General features: G+C 41.3%; 1 protein-coding gene across 2 annotated transcripts in view; it reads right to left on the bottom strand.

The window, feature by feature from the left end:
- The window catches only part of SPOCK1 (SPARC (osteonectin), cwcv and kazal like domains proteoglycan 1), a 618,789-nt gene that overhangs the window by 199,663 nt on the left and 401,907 nt on the right, over nucleotides 1-17,219 (bottom strand). For both annotated transcript variants that reach the window (XM_060759863.2, XM_067463684.1), the window contains exon 5: nucleotides 1,371-1,503. In XM_060759863.2, the coding sequence (XP_060615846.2) occupies nucleotides 1,371-1,503 (133 nt within the window). The remainder of the gene's footprint in view (nucleotides 1-1,370; nucleotides 1,504-17,219) is intronic.

A 17,219-nucleotide genomic window follows, 5' to 3' on the forward strand; every position in this document is an offset into this window, starting at 1 on the left:
TTGAACATCCTGAACATTTTAGGTAGCTCCACTCATAAGGATGCTGCATTATATTGGATTTGACTACTGGTTAATCTAGCCCATGTTAGCTTATGGATTTCTCTCTGTTCTTTCCCAGACTTCCACTCTGTGAGCGTATTTGTGAACGTTCCAGAGAGTAAACCTGGGATCCTCTACATCAGTAGTCTCAATCTGTGAGTCCCCAGGTGTTTTGGCCTACAACTCCCATAAATCCTTGCCAGTTTACCAGCTTTCTGGGAATTGAAGGCCAGAACATCTGGGGACTCACAGGTTAAGAACCACTGCTCTACATGCAAAGAAGGACACTTAGGTGCTCTGCTGAGAATAACTTTCCTCCATGTGGAATGCTGTCCCCCTTCCCAAATTTGTCATACTGTGAATGTTAATATCCTCCAGATGTAATGTCAAAATTATTTTTAAGGTTTCTATATTCCTTTTCTTCTGCATTTTATGTACATAGGTTTCTTGTAATAAGGCATTGTGGCCAAGCACGGCCCTTGTGAATAGGGAAAGTTATACATTTAAATAACTGAATGCATAAATAAATGAGTAATTCAACACAGGACATGGTAAAGAACAAAGCACAGAAATTTTTAGCTCTACTTACAAAGTGAGATGTCAATGCCTGAATTAAACATGACTAAAGTAGCAATTTCCTTCTACTGAGCCAATGCCTAAGGCATTAAGCTGCCTGTTTTAAAAATATCCACTGGATTATTTGCTCTTAAATGTTAAATTTCTTTACTGCTTTAATCATGGGAGTGTGTAAGAACATGCAACACCAAGCTACACGGCTTCTCTTTTGATATAGGTTGAAATATAAATCTTTCAATAAATAAATAAATATATCTAGATTTTATTTCTATCACAAAGTCAAATGTTACACTTCCCACACAGCCTATTTTGCTCTCTAACAACCATGCAATGAGTGATATAAATGCAGTGCAGCACTGTTCATTTTAATGTGCCATGCTACATCATAAATAAAAGGAAATATGGAGTAGCATAAAGTCACAGATATGCATAACAGGTGTCTCCAATCAATGCATACTGCTTTCTCTGCACAGTTCAAATATAAGCTCCATATTGTCTCCATATTGTTTCCATGTGCACTCAGTCTGACTATTTTACTTTATCACCAAATAGGCTTCAAAATGTAGCCTGCTTCCATTTTCCCACTTTGAGGATGCCCTGATGAAAATTGCACAAGTGACATATCTCTTGAAAGTATAAACGCTTTACCCCACTAGAAGAACAGGACCTGTTACCGACAATGCTCCATCAAATGACTTGATTGTGATAATTCATTTCAACTTAAATTAGTAAAAACAAAGGTTTAAAATAATTACCTTGGTTGTGTAAGTATGTCCATCAGAGCCACAGACAGAATTGGCATGCATCAATGGACATGGCTTGCATTTTATTAGATTTGCTGGTCCAGTCCAATGTCTCTGTGGAAGATTGGCTTTCTTTTGCCGAAGGCTGGGGGGAAAAATAAGAGAAACAAAGACACCTTTTATGGTCAGCCTCTGGGGGAAAAACCATGAAAACAATCTTAATTTTCCATATAGGTAACTGTCATGCATTTCAAATAAAGGTTGCAAGAAAACTTCAATGGTCTTCATCATCATCATCATCATCATCATCATCATCATCATCATCATTATCATCACCCATTTACATATCAACATTTTCCCCAATAATGCAACTCAAGGCAGCTGCTATGTACTTCTGGTCAACTTATACTAACCACAGAATTTCACAGGGTGAAGAATATTCAGAGGGGTTTTCCATTGTCTTCCTCTGAAAGATAGCCTACAGCACCCATTGTTCCCTGGCAGATTCTAATTCAAGAACTAACCAATGATGACCTTGGTTAGCTTCTTAAAACCTGAATAGCTAAACAAAACTTACACAGACATCAGTAAAAATGTATGCAAGTTATTTTAAAAAGCAGTGAAGTAAACCATATAGTTAAAACAGTTTCAAAATTTATTAAAAGACAGAATATAAAAGCAGTACAATACATCATTAAAACATTATTGCAGTCAGTTCATAGAAGCCTGTTGAAACAGTAAAAATTGCCCTTGTTGGAGAAAGAACAGCTAAGGAGAGAACCATCCAAGCCAATCTAGGAAGAAGTTGCAAGGTCTAGGAGCTGTGGAGGCCTCATCTACATTGACCATTTAATGCAGTTCCAAGCTAGCTTCAAACTGCAGTGACTAGAGAATGAACTCTCACAAAAGTGCATGAAAGATAGCCCTTAATGTGCATCAGTGTTCTGTGGTCTGTGTAATCATCATTCAGACCTCACATTGGTTCCAGAATTTCCTGTGTAATTCTCTGTACAGCAGAGCCAGTTTCTTCAATTTTCTTCAATCCTGGTTTGAAACTGTGTTAAATGGTCAATGTACTGTAGATGGGGCCTGTATGAAAAGGAAATCTCCTTTCATTTAGTTATCAGTTCAGAACAGTGTTTCTCAAACTCTGCTCCTACAGGTGTTTTGGACTTCAGCTCCCAGAAATCCTAGCCAACTTACCAGCTGTTATGGATTGTGTGAGCTGAAGTCCAAAACATCTGGAGCAGCAGAGTTTGAGAAACACTAATTCAGAAGAACCAGGAAAAAAAATGATGTGACAGTTATTGGCATAATAAGAACAAATAATTGATATATTAATAACACTAAAGACAAGTAATATCCCCTTAACTTGAGGTGTCTTATTTTTTTCTGCCCTGTGCCTAGTCTAGCATTTAAGCAGGTCCCCCCAAATGTCCATGTAACATGACTGAAAGAATCTACATATGAATCAAACCAAGAATTTTCTAATTTTATAACTCATAATTTCAAAATAAAAATCAGAGCTACAGGAGAGGAGATGATTTCATCAGCAGTGTAGAAGTATAAAGAAGAAAATCAAGAGTGGAGGAAAGATGACCTGTAGTTTGGACTGAAATGAGAAATTATTTGTTTCTTTGTACCTCAATCGTCTATGGCCCTTACAGATGTCATGGACCAATCATTGTCTGGCCAGATTTAGACTCACTAAATGGGGTCGTTCTATGCCTGCTGTATTGGATTAATTTGGGGGAGGGGGGTTAAATGCCTAAAAATGTGCATCTTTGCATGATTGTATATCTCTGCGGTCATGTGCTTTCCTTCCCTTCCCTTCCACCTGTGCTCCAGTGCATGTGCACTTTGAAAAAGCCTGAAACAGTTGATCAGCTGATTGGGCTGTCAAACGGACACACAAGGGAAGCACAAGTGGAAAGCAATTGGAACTCTCTGAAATTCTTTCTTTTACACTTTATAATCTTAAACAGAGATTAAATTAAGAATTGGGGGAAGAGAAAGGTCTGACTGTAGTTTTTTTTAAAAAAAACTTTAAAAAGATCACACTGTTATGTGCTGGACCTTATATGCACACATGCAAATCTGCTTGTGTTTATATTCAGGTATGAGCATGGGTGCATATACGATTTAGTACATAATGGAGTGCATTTTTTATATTAAAAAAACTTCCACTGGATGTTCTCTGTCCACCCTCCATTGTGATCTGCTTCAAAAGAAGACTGTGAGGATGGTGGTGGACCATATCTCAGGACTGACAGGTCTGTGCGTAGACCTGCTGTCAGGTCCGGGGATTTTTTTTGCCCTGATTGAAAACACAGATTTTGTCTGGAAGCATCCTGGTACTTCAAACCTCTGTGGGGTGGGAGTGGGTGGGGGAGTGGGGTCAATAAAGAGGTTTAGGGATTTTCCTGTTACCTTGTCAGGCAATTCTGCTGAAGCTCTGGCTGTCTTCTGGAATGGGAAAAAGACCAAGTTGATAGACACAATTGCTCCTGAGCACTCCCTCTTATGGAGCAGAGTCAAACCAGCTCTGCTCCATAAGAGTGAGCATGAATGTTGAATGTATGTGAGTGAATGTTGAGTATATATGATGTTTCTCCTTTGTCTGTGTAACCAGTATAGCTATTATAAAACTGGGTCTGTGTTTCTGCTTCTTTCTCTGAAAATGCCTCATGTACTCTCGCCCACTGAAATTAGTTTAAAGAACATTTTTAAAGTTGAAAAGGCATTCATGGCCCAACTTATTTGTATGAACGCATCTCCTCTTATGAGCCTATTAGAACTTTAAGATCTTCTGGGGAAGCCTTCCTCTTGGTCTCACCTTCTTCGCAAGTGCGACTGGTGAGGACGAGAAACAGGGCCTTCTCTGTGGTGGCCCCTTGGTTGTGGAACTCCCTTTCCAGCTACATCAGGCAGGCCCCATCCCTTTTGGGTTTTAGGAAAAAGCTAAAGATTTGGCTCTGCGCACAAGCATTCAAAGAATAAGTTTCTAAGGTTTCGACACAGTCTGGATTAAGGATTATGAGTAGGGTTATGGATGAATGGAACTATGTACTTTATATGCTTTTAAAATTTTATATATTGATGTATGTTTTATTGATTAATGTTAATCATTTTTATTGTTTAAATTTTTATTGTTAATACTGGTTTTTACTGGCATTGAATTTTTGCTGGAATTTTAAGTTATCTTGAGTCCCTTCGAGTGAGAAATGAAGTAAATAAATAAATAAATAGATAGATAAATTCATGAAACTCCTGAAGACACAGATCAACGGTTTGGGGGTCCTCCTGAGTCAGCACTGAACCTGGAGTCCCAGGATTCTTTGGTGGCTAGGAGTGCCTTTGCACATTTAGAGCTGTTCCCATTTCCTGAGATGCCAGACCTTGCCATGGTGGTACATGCCTTAGTTACATCCCATTTGGATTACTGAAACATGTTCTGCATGGTGTTCAGAAACTTCAGCTGGTCCAAAGAGAGGCAAACAGGTGGCTAACTGAGTACAGGAAGTGGTCAACCCCCCTGTTGCATCCCACTGTTGAAACAGCTCCACTGGCTGCCAGTTTTTTTTTCCAGGCTCAATTCAAAGTGCTAGTTATGACCTGTAAAGCCCTATACCGGGGGTCCACAAACTTTTTAAACAGAGGGCCAGGTCACAGTCCCTCAAACTGTTGGATGGCCAGATTATAATTTGAAAAAAAAATGAATGAATTCCTATGCACACAACACATATTTTATTTGTACTGCAAAAATCACTTAAAAACAATACAATAATTAAAATGAAGAACAATTTTACTAAATATAAACTTATTAGTATTTCAATGGGAAGTGTGGGCCTGCTTTTGGCTGATGAGATAGGATTGTTGTTGTTGTTGTTGTTGTGTGCTTTCAAGTTGTTTCAGACTTAGGTTGACCCTGAGCGAGGGCCGGGTAAATGACCTTGGAGGGCTGCATCTGGCCCCCGGGCCTTAGTTTGAGGACCCCTGCCCTATACTGTTCAGGCCCAGATTATTTGGCTGATGGCATCTCCTTGCATGAACCTGCCCAGGCCCTGAGATCTTCAGGAGAGGCTCTTTTCTTGGTCCTACCTCCAACGCAAGCTCGGTTTGTGGGAATGAGAGAGCGGGCCTCCTTAATGGCTGACCCTCAACTCTGGAGCTCTCTAACCAGAGTAGCCAGAATGATCTCCTCCCTGATGTTCTTCTGGCAGCAGACTAAAACCTTTGTATTTGGGCAGGCTTTTAAAGGAGAAGGTTTTGAAGATCAAGTCAGGGGATGAATACATTTTAATCAATTTTCAGGATTTTAACTGTTTGTTTCTAATATCAATAATTTTAATGTTTTCATTTTTCAGGTTTTCAATTGTATTGCATTGGTTTTATTGTAAGCTGGTTTGAATCTGTAGTAGAGAGAAAAAGCAGGGTACAAATAAATATATTTATCATCATCATCATCATGTTAGGCCTTTCAAAACTGAAAGGATCATGTTTACCCACCCGCTCCTTCTAGATTTATTTATTTATTTATTTATTTATTTACTGCACTTGTAGACCGCCGTTCTCAGCCCTAGGGCGACTCACGGCGGTGTACAACATATAAAAACAATTTATAATAAAGGCAATATCACAAATAACAATAACAACATCACTATCAATAATACAATTACACTAAATCATTCGCGACGTCTCATCATAGAATCACAATCCAATCTCGTTTTCCATATTCCATTCCAATCATCATTGCCAATTGTTGTAGCACTTAGTCAAACGCCTTCTCAAACAACCACGTCTTTAGTCTCTTGTGGAATGTCATAAGGGAGGGCGCCTGTCTGATGTCTACAGGGAGGGTGTTCCACAGCCGGGGGGCCACCACCGAGAAGGCCCTATCCCTCGTCCCCGCCAGGCGTGCCTGTGAGGCAGGTGGGATCGCGAGAAGGGCCTCCCCAGACGATCTCAAAGTCCTCGTGGGCTCGTAGGCCGAGATGCGGTCAGACAGGTATTTTGGGCCGGAACCGTTTAGGGCTTTGTAGGCCAGCACCAGCACCTTGAATTGGGCCCGGTAGCAGATCGGTAGCCAGTGGAGCTGGAACAACAAGGGCGTTGTGTGCTCCCTGCGTCCCGCTCCTGTTAGTAACATGGCTGCCGCGCGCTGGACTAGCTGGAGCTTCCGGGCCGTCTTCAAGGGCAGCCCCACGTAGAGAGCGTTGCAGTAGTCAAGGCGGGATGTGACCAGAGCATGTACTACCGTGGCCAAATCAGACTTCCCGAGGTACGGGCGCAGCTGGCGCACGAGCCTGAGCTGTGCAAATGCTCCCCTGGTCACCGCTGAAACCTGGGGATCCAGGCTCAACGATGAATCCAGGATCATACCCAAGCTGCGAACCTGCGCCTTCAAGGGGAGTGCGACCCCATCCAGCACAGGCTGTAACCCTATACCCTGTTCGGCCTTGCGACTGACCAGGAGTACCTCTGTCTTGTCTGGATTTAATTTCAATTTGTTCGCCCTCATCCAGACCATTACAGCGGCCAGGCACCAGTTCAGGACCTCGACAGCCTCCTTAGTAGCAGGTGGGAAGGAGTGACAGAGTTGGACATAATCTGCGTACAGATGACACCACACCCCGAAACTCCGGATGATCTCACCCAGCGGCTTTATGTAGATATTAAACAGCATGGGGGACAGTATAGAGCCCTGTGGAACCCCACAAGTCAAAGGCTGTGGCGTTGAACAGGTGTTCCCCAATAACACCTTCTGGGTGCGGCCCTCCGCACCTTCTGGGTGCGGCCCATTTCTGCAAGATGCCCCAGAAGGATACCGTGGTCGACGGTATCGAAGGCCGCTGAGAGGTCCAGGAGCACCAACAGGGACACACTCCCCCTGTCTAGCTCCCGGCGCAGATCATCCACTAAGGCGACCAAGACCGTCTCAGTTCCATGTCCCAGTCTGAAACCAGACTGTGCCGAATCCAGATAATCCGTGTCTCTCAAGAATACCTGGAGTTGTGAGGCCACCACGCTTTCCATGACTTTGCCCAAAAAGGGAAGATTGGAAACAGGCCGAAAGTTGTCAAATTTGGTGGGGTCCAGTGATGGTTTTTTCAACAGCGGTTTTATAATAGCTTGTTTTAAGCTCGCTAGAATCTCGCCTTCCCGAAGGGAGGCGTTAACCACCACCGTTACCCACTCAGCCAATCTCCCTCCTTCAGAAGCCAGGATGGGCAGGGGTCTAGGATGGACGTAGTGGGCCTCATTCCTCCAAGTATCTTGTCCACATCCTCGGGCTTCACAAATTGAAAAGAATCCATTAAAATAGGACAAGCAGGTGCTCGTGTCACATCCTCAGAGACTGCATTTAACATGGTGTGCAGACCAGAACGGATCAAAGCGACTTTGCAAAGAACCGAGCAAATGCTTCGCAGCGCGTGGCCGAATTGTCAGGGCTCCCGCCTGAGATGGCGGGAGTTAAAAGACCTCTGACAATCCAGAACAACTCCGCCGGACGGTTCCTTGCAGACGCAATAGTAGCCGCAAAGAAAGTTTTCTTTGCGGCTTTTATTGCCGCGGCATATGCCCTTAGAAAGGACACAAACCGTGTTTGATTTGACTCGCTCGGATCTGAACGCCACACGCTCTCTAGTTCCCTCTTCCTTCGCTTCATCACTGCCAGCTCCTCAGTAAACTAAGGAGCTGGTTTAGCTCGGCTACTTGAGAGGGGACGTTCCGGAGCGATCGTGTCAATTGCCCTGGCCATTTCTCCATTCCAGAGAGTGACCAAGGCCTCGACAGGGTCACCTACCGAGGTGACGGGAAAATCCCCAAGAGCCGTCAGGAATCCATTCGGATCCATAAGCCTCCTGGGGCGGACCAACTTAATGGGTCCTCCACCTTTGCAGAGGTTCACACATTTTATATAGTTTGGTAAAGCTATGAATGAATTATTTTCTGAAAGTCAAATTTTTAACTTTGTTGTATTATTTGGAGAGGGGAGGTGGAACTGCCAATACAATTCTACTAATTCTTAAAATGACTATGACTTGTGGTAACTCACTACATCCCAGTGATCAAAATGTGTTTGCTGTATTTGGCTTTCATCATCATCATCATCATCATTTGATAACTTATTAATCGCCCTCCATCCGAGAATGCTCTAGGCGATTTACAGCTAAATTATAAAAGATAAAATACATACATACAAAAATTAAAAATTAACAGAGATCGAATGCTCTAGTAAAAAGCCAGGTCTTAAGTGCGAGTGTAAAAGGCCCTAAGTCACGCATGGCTCTCATGTAGGGCCGCAAGGAATTCCACAAGGCAGGGGCAGAAATAGAAAAAGCCCTGCGTCTGGTCCTTTCCAAGTGCACTTCTCTAGGACCCGGTATATGGAGTAAGTCACGTTGGGCTGGTCGTTGTGACCTCCGATGATGGAAGAAAGAGAGGCGGTCCCTAAGGTACGATGGACCCTGGCCGTAAAGAGTTTTAAAGGTCAGAACTAACATCTTATACAGGCCACGGTACTCCAAAGTCAAATTATCTGAAAGGTTTTTAAAAAAGTGTCATTTGATGCTTTTAAATTTCAGAAGTCAATTAAATGGAATTAGAAATATGATATATGAGGAAGGCATGTGTGATAAAAAGAAAGGCATGTGTGATAAAAAGATAATTGCAACCATGTAAGAAAGAGGTGGATGGTGCCTGGGAAGATTCAATCAATCCTCAACTTAAAGTAATAAGAGGAGGGTCAGGATCCATTACACTGGCACTTTGGGAGACTGAACCAGTTGATGTCTGACACTTTTAAAAATACCTCTTACAGATATTTCTAGTTTAAAGTTATGTTTTGAAGAGGTACTTTCACAGCGTGCACTCAAGCGTTTTGTGGCAGATATCCTAGTTCTTGACACAATGACAGCACTATATTGTGGAATTATTAGTTAATCAAAGTCCTCCTCCACCAGACCTCCTTCTGGTATCAAAATGAAAATAAGCAGGCAGATAAACAAAGAAATAATGTTTAATTTTATTATTATCTCTTTAATACAAGTAGCCTACAACATGAAAATGTATTAGACTGACAGTAATATGTTTTATAGGTTATACATAACATCCACATATCTTGTATAATTATGAATGTATGTATGTATATATATATATATATATATATATATATAATACAAAATGTAAATATTGTTTAATTGTGTTTTCATTGTATTCTTCGTTAATAAACAAAAACAGAAATAAAAATCAATACTATGTATTTAAGTCATATTTTCAATCATGTCATATAATTAAAAAAGAAGGTGCATAGCCAAAGCCATTGCTATGACCTGAAGATCTTTCCTCCGCAAAGAGACACCATGTACAATCTCTTTATTCATGTAATGAACTCTATTTTTGGACTGAGAACATTTTCAAAACCTTTAGAAACGCACAGTGAACAGTTCTAGAAATGAAAAATGTCATAAATAAATGGTTATCAGGACTTTGACATGGTTGCTTTTACAACTTTACTCTGATATTCTTGGTTCTTCCTATCTTTTCTTTCTGAGTTCTCGAACACTGTGCTGTAATATGATCAAACAAGGTTCATAACTGTTATCAACGTCAACAAGAAGGGATGTCTCAATATGTCAAACTAATTCATTAAAATGGTCAGTCCTCAGTAGATTTTTCACCTTGTGTAAGAATGCGGAATAAGTGAGTTTTCATGTTTGTTAATTTCTAACCACCAAACATTGTATTTTATGCATAACATATTCTTGCACAAAAGTTACAACTTTTTGCATAAAATACCGTATATTCCGGGGTACAAGACGACTTTCTAAGCCAGGAAAATCATCTCAAAAGTGGGGAGTCGTCTTGTACCCCGGTATAAATTTTTTGGCATCATTTTTCCCTCATCTCCCTCACCCTTGGCGTCCCGTGTGGTGGAGCCTGCGGAGGAGGGAGGGCGGAGGGAGGGAGGGGGCGAGGAGGAGCAGCGGCAGGCTTCGCTACCAAGCTGGCAGCATGGTAGCCTACTGGGCTGTCTTCACCCTCGCCGGCATTGACTTGGCTCCGCCTCCGGCCTCTAATCCCAGAACAGCTGCTGCAGGAGCTAAAGCCGGAGGGGCGGGGGCGGGGCCTCTGGCTGCTCCGCCCCACCCCCGCAGAGGGTCCCGCCCCAGGTTCCGCCCCCCTGCGGAGGCTTCAACTCCTGCTGCTTTACCAGGCCGGCGGGGGGTGTTTGCATGCTGTGCTGTCCCCTCCGCCACTGGTCTGCTGCTAGCTCTGCTTCTGACCTCAAAGCCAGAGCAACTGCCAAGGGAACCAAAACCGGAGCGGGGAGGCAGTGGGAGAAGAGGACCCCGCCCCTCACGGCCCCGCCCACGCTCCGGTTTTGGTTCCCTCGGCAATTGCTCTGAACTTGAGGCCAGAGGCGGAGCTAGCAGCAGACCAGTGGCGGAGGGGACAGCACAGCATGCAAACACCCCCGCCGGCCTGGTAAAGCAGCAGGAGCTGAAGCCGGAGCGGGGGGTGGAACCGGGGGGCGGGGCCCTCTGCGGGGGCGGGGCGGAGCAGCCAGAGGCCCTGCCCCTCTGGCTTTGGTTCCCTCCTGCAGCAGCTGTTCTGAGATGGAGGCCGGAGGCGGAGCCAAGTCAATGCCTGCGAGGATGAAGACAGCCCAGTAGGCTACCACTCTGCCTGCCGCTCCTCCTCCTAGCCCCCTCCCTCCCCCCTCCCTATGACTTCCTCTCACATATTTATACCCAGCTCTTTAAGCCGCTCCTCATAGGGCTTGTCCTCCAGACCCTTGATCTGCTCTCTCCTCCCTATGACTTCCTTTCACATATTTATACATGGCTCTCATCATGTCTCCTCTCAGGCTTCTCTTCTTCAGACTAAACATGCCCAGCTCTTTAAGCCACTCCTCATAGGACTTGTTCTCTAGACCCTTGATCTGCTCTCTCCTCCCTATGACTTCTTCTCACATATTTATACATGGCTCTCAGCATGTCTCCTCTCAGCCTTCTCTTCTTCAGACTAAACATACCCAGCTCTTTAAGCCGCTCCTCATAGGGCTTGTTCTCCAGACCCTTGATCATTTTAGTCACCCTCTTCCTCTGGACACATTCCAGCTTGTCAACATCTCCCTTCAGTTGTGGTGCCCAGAATTGGACACAATGTAATTCCAGGTTTGGTCTAACCAGAGCAGAATAGAGCATGGGGAGCATGACTTCCCTGGATCTAGACGCTATGCTCGTATTGATGCAGGTCAAAATCCTTTTTTTTTCTTTTTTCTTTTGCCACCGCATGACATTCCTGGCTCATGTTTAACTTGTTGTCCACAAGGACCCCAAGATCTTTTTCACACATACCGCTCTCGAGCCACGCGTCCCCCAACCTGTATCTTTGCATTTCATTTTTGACAGAAGTCAAACTGGAAAGCTCTTATTTACACAGGGTCCCCATTCTTCTTTTCTGATCTCTTTCCCCCTTCTAACAATTAAACATCACCTGGCTGTGTTCTTGAGAAACTTTAAAACAATTCAAGCTGTCACTGTGATTTAAGGATGAAGACATGTCAAGATGTGACCAAGTAAAGATGTGCCATGCCAAATGCTACATTTCTGAAGGATGAGGGTCCAATCTGCCCCTCTCTTCTGATAGGAGGTCCTGATTTATAAAGACTGCTTATAGATAAAAATTCTACAAATGCTTTGCCTTCACCTCAGTACTCATTGTACAAAGCCTGACTTCTATTTGCATGCAAGCTTCTATGCCAACATAAATGTAATCTGAACCATTTAAAGCCTGCTTTCATACTTGCCAGCATGATGTAAAGGACCCAGAGTGTAAATGAAATTCAAGGGAGGAAGAGCAACTATAATGTCCAATGTAAGGTACAATGTCCCTCTCATAGGAACCTGCATGTCAGAAGCATTTGAATTAAAATTACCATATTGAATTCAAATCTGATTTTTTAAAAAAATTATTTGGTGTGCATTGGAAGAGGGGTGGTCTTATACGGCGAGTATATCCCAAACTCTATATTTTAACTGGAAAAGTTGGGGGTCGTCTTATACGCCCAGTCGTCTTATATGCCGGAATATACGGTACTCTATTTCTTGCAAAAATTCATTTTTTCCTGCAAAAATATGTCATGTAATAACATCCTTGAATTTTGGAAAAAAAAGTATAAGAAATTTTTTCACCCAGAAATGGGAAAGTGAAGGTTTAGAGATCTATACAAAATTCTTAAAATATTGTTTCATTTTCTGTTGAAACATTTTTCTGCCCCTGATCATCCCATTCATCCCTAATGTTCCTGGGAATGTGATCTTCTGTTTTCTCACAGACATGAATGGCAACATTCGTATTAAATGGATGCAGAAAAAAATGGTTCTTTGTAATACAACATCTAGTAAAATTGTTCCCACACCTTTATCTGGCACATTACCCAACTATTTCTTATGGCCAGTGAGTGAGAGCAGATATATGTAAGCTGCCCCAAGTCCCCTCAGGTAGGTGGTGGTGGAATACAAGAAGAAAGTTATTATTATTACTTGCAAGAGTTCTAACACCTAAAATAATGACATGAATAGAAATCATCTCTGAAAACCTTCTTCCAGATCATGTCAACGGTTGCTTCTTAATCGTCATTTTATCATTAAAAGTATAGCTGTAAGTTGTTATAATGTTTGATTTTTTTTGTTCACCAACATAAATTTACAATTGAACTGATCAAACTGAAACAACAGAATATTCAGTAGAGGTTTTTTAATTGTCTAAGGGCTTGAAAGTACTATCAATTCACCAGTTCTTCATGACACTGATCTTTAAAGATAGCAGAATAACATCCATATAAACTCTGTATCAATCATTTTTGGGAAGGGGGAAAAGCTACCTCAACCCATTATATCCATGTAAGCACACATATTAGTTTAACTTGGACAAGGAATACATCTCAAAGCACTAAACCAAACAACTTTATCATGGTTTAAAAAACACACATAAAGAAGCTCTTTAAAGCAATTTCACCCTAGTTTGCAATTTGCTACCTAATACAAAAGTCTGCTGTAATGTCACATTCAGCTGCTAAAATAATAAACATTCTATTCTTTCACTCCAGCTGAAGCTTACTTGTGTTCCAGCCTTTGTCAGAATGATAAATAGTACTATTAGGAAACTTGTGTCCACAGAAGCAACATCATCCCAATATCATAAACCACAGAAAGAAAAGCCTTCAGCCAGAACCACTGCCCCTTGTTATCAAGAAGAAACTCACTCAGTATATGACAGCAGTAAACTCCTAGGATGCATTCACTTTTTTTCAAACCTCCTCTGCCATTAATTTAGGTCAGTTGAATGATAAAGCATACTGAATTCAACTGGAAGAGGTGGAGTTGGGTGGATTTTGAGTTTGATCCAAATCTGTGGTTGTCATAATGATGCTATCTTGTCAGAAAACTACAATAAATCTATTCCTTAGTACTGGAAAATAACTGAAGGATTTTGAGATTTAAATTAAAAACCCATGTATATTGTTGTAACCACTTAAATGATATAAGACAACAAGCAGTTCGGTCTGCGAGGATCTTGCTTGAGGTTTGAACATTAGGGGGAAAACATTTCAAAACTGTGTGTACCTCTCAGACATGACCCCCAGTGTTACTTATGCATGTTATTTTTATATAATTGACAAAGTCTTCTTAGAATAATTCTAAAACTGTTTTTAAAAAATTAAGTACATTTCCTCTTTTTTAGTGGCAGAAGTAAACTTTGACATGATATTTCAGAAGATAATAATACTCTGTGATGAACAATTTGAATACCTCTCCCCATCAAAATGGTTGCTAAATACTGTCACAAAAGCTCTGAGTACACTGTGGAAAGTACCTTTCCAAAACATAACTTAACACTAATAAAATCTGCAAAAGATATTTTGAAAAGTATTAAAACATCACCTAGTCAGCTCCCCAATAAGCCAATGTACTGAATTCTGACTCCCTTCTTATTCCTTTATGTTGGGGACTGATTGAGTCTTCTCAGGCATCATCCATTTCTTTCTTTCATGCTCAATGGCGGCAAGTAGTTCATATTGCCTGCCTGTTCATTTATGTCCTCTTTGACTTAATTCATCAGTTGGTCTATCAGTGTGAATCTTGGATAGCAAACTCTTATTTGATGAATGGATTGACAAACAGAATGACCCTGGATTATTATTTGGATTGCATGATTTTAGATGATGTTTTCATAATCAACGTTTTCAATTGCTTGGATTTTAATGTATTTGTTTATTTTATAATATGTAAAAGTATGACATCAAATTGTTTTCTGTTGAAAGGCTGCTCTGAGTTCCCTTCAGGGGGAGTTGGGCGGTGTACAAATCCGATAAATAAATAAATAAATGTTAAATTATTTTCACTTGTTAATTTATCTAAAATACATTTATCTGTTTACATTGTTATACTGCTTGACATTTTAATTTCTCTTTAACTGTTCAGATTTATTTTAAATGCATGTTCCCTTGAAACCCTATGGCATAAACCAAAATAGAAATGTTCTGCTTTTTTGCAGATTTTTAATTTATTCTTTAAAATATACATACATAACCGTAATTACCATGTTTTTTTTCATTCCCTTCCCTCTCCCCGCACCCACCCCTTCCCCTTCCCTGTAGACAACATAATCCTTTTGTTTCCTGTTATGAGCCCTTTTTCCATTCTATCCAATTTTTTCTTCCAGCTTTCATCATCTGGTTTAACAACCTGTAACCATCTGTTAAATGGAGTCCAAATTTCTTTAATTTTCTTCTGTTTGTCTGACCATGATTTTTTGCTTCTTATAATATACAAAATATCCAGTTGTATTTGGTCCCACAAATATTCATACCATTTTTCAAGTGATCATTTCTTTTTATCTTTCCACCCCCAAGCTGTGTGTGCTGCTCTAAACATCATCATAATTAATTCTTGGTCTTGGTCCTTAATTCTTCTATCACCATATATCCCTATTAACAAAATGTGCATATTTATATCAAATTTTATTTTAGTATGTAATTCTACCTGGTTTACAATTTGATTGCAGATTTTTTGCATCTCTTCACACTCCCACAATAGATGTGAATATCATGCTTCCTGACTCCTGCAATGCCAACATTTGGGATTTAATCCCTGAATCAGGGATAGAAATGCTCTGTTAAAAAAAAATAATACATAATATGGGTGGAGGGGATAATTTATATAGCTGGAGCTTTTTAAAGGTGCATGAATTGGTCATGCAAAACATATATTTCCTTTAATATTAAGGCTCAAAGCAGTATGTTGTGTGCTTTCAAGTAATTTCCAACCTAAGGTAATGTATCGTGGGGCTTTCTTAGCAAGATTTTTTGAGATAGTGTTTGCCTTTGCCATCCTCTGAGAAAATGAGACTCTCCCAAGATCAACTAGTGGCTCTCAAAAACCCATTTTCAATCATTTATACCATCTAGACTAGATTCACTTAACTAATGAAGTTTCTTAAGTCCATAATATGTAAGTTACATGAGCTCATGTGACTACTCTATTTGAGATTAATTGGATTTATCCCCAAGTGTTCTAAACAAAGATTTTTAAAGACAACAGGCACCCAAATTAAGCAAAACAGTGCAAATATAAAAAATGAAAATAATATTTGTTCCCATAAATCTTAACCCCCTAGTTATGTCAGCTGAGCCTTCTCACCAACACTTTACTCTCACCGTCCAACCTAATATTTGACATTCAAATGGGATCATGTTGATGATTCAACAAAAATATAAAAATACAGACAGAGAATACCCAAAGCCAGACAAACCACTTTGATTGGCTTTTCCTGCATGGTAAGGGTTGGATTAGTTAGTCCTTGTGGTCTCTTCCAACTCTATCATTCTATGATTCTAGAAACCACTCCTGAACCCAAGAAAATTCAGATTTTCTACTTGTTAACATCTTTCTTATAACCAACTAGCTGTGCCCTGCCACGCGTTGCTGTGGCCTATAGTAAAACTTATCAAAGTTGAGGTAGATATCTGGACTATTATGAAAGAGAGGTCCCTACCTATTCCTTCCCCCTTTTCCTCCCCCTTTCTCTCCTTTCTTCCTTCTCTACCTCTTTCTTTCTTTCACTACTTGGTTTCATCCTTCTCTCTTTCCTTCATTCCCTCCCCCTTTCTTCCTTTGCCTTTCTTCCCTCCCTGTTTGCTTCCTTCTTTCACTTTTTATTTCCTTTTATTTTACCACCATCATAACAATAACAATAATGCAATGCATTGCCTCTGGGACCTGACACCTCTCCCATTCCCCCAGGGTCTCATAGGAACAATAGCATAATAATAATAATAATAATAATAATAATAATAATAATAATAGAAATAACAACCTTTACCCGCCACGTGTTGCTGTGGCCAATCTTTCCTCTTTCTCTCCTTCTTTCCCTCCTTCCTTCCTTCCTTCCCTCCCATCTTTCCTTCTCCTCTTCTTTCTCTATCTCTTTCCTTCCTTCCCCCTTTTTCTTTCTTTTCTGCTATCTCTCTTTTCTTTCCTTCCATCTTTCCTTTCCTTTTCTTCTTCCTTCTTTCTCTAACTTTCCTTCCTTCCCCCTTTTTCTTTACCTCCCTTTCTCTTTCTTCCTTCTTTCCTTCCTTCCTGTCTTTCCTAGATTTTGACAGGGCAGGAAGGGGCGGGGTGGGGTTTGGAGGTGGCGTGAAGTAAAAGGAGGTAAGATTGGGGCGGGGGAGTGATGGAGCATGGGGTTGCGTGTGTGTGTGCGGCGGCGGGGGGAGTGATGGAGCATGGGGTTGCGTGTGTGTGTGCGGCGGCGGGGGGAGTGGGGTTGCGTGTGTGCGTGCGG

The sequence above is a fragment of the Anolis sagrei genome, chromosome 2 (genome assembly GCF_037176765.1).
Source record: "Anolis sagrei isolate rAnoSag1 chromosome 2, rAnoSag1.mat, whole genome shotgun sequence".
Taxonomy (NCBI): domain Eukaryota; kingdom Metazoa; phylum Chordata; class Lepidosauria; order Squamata; family Dactyloidae; genus Anolis; species Anolis sagrei.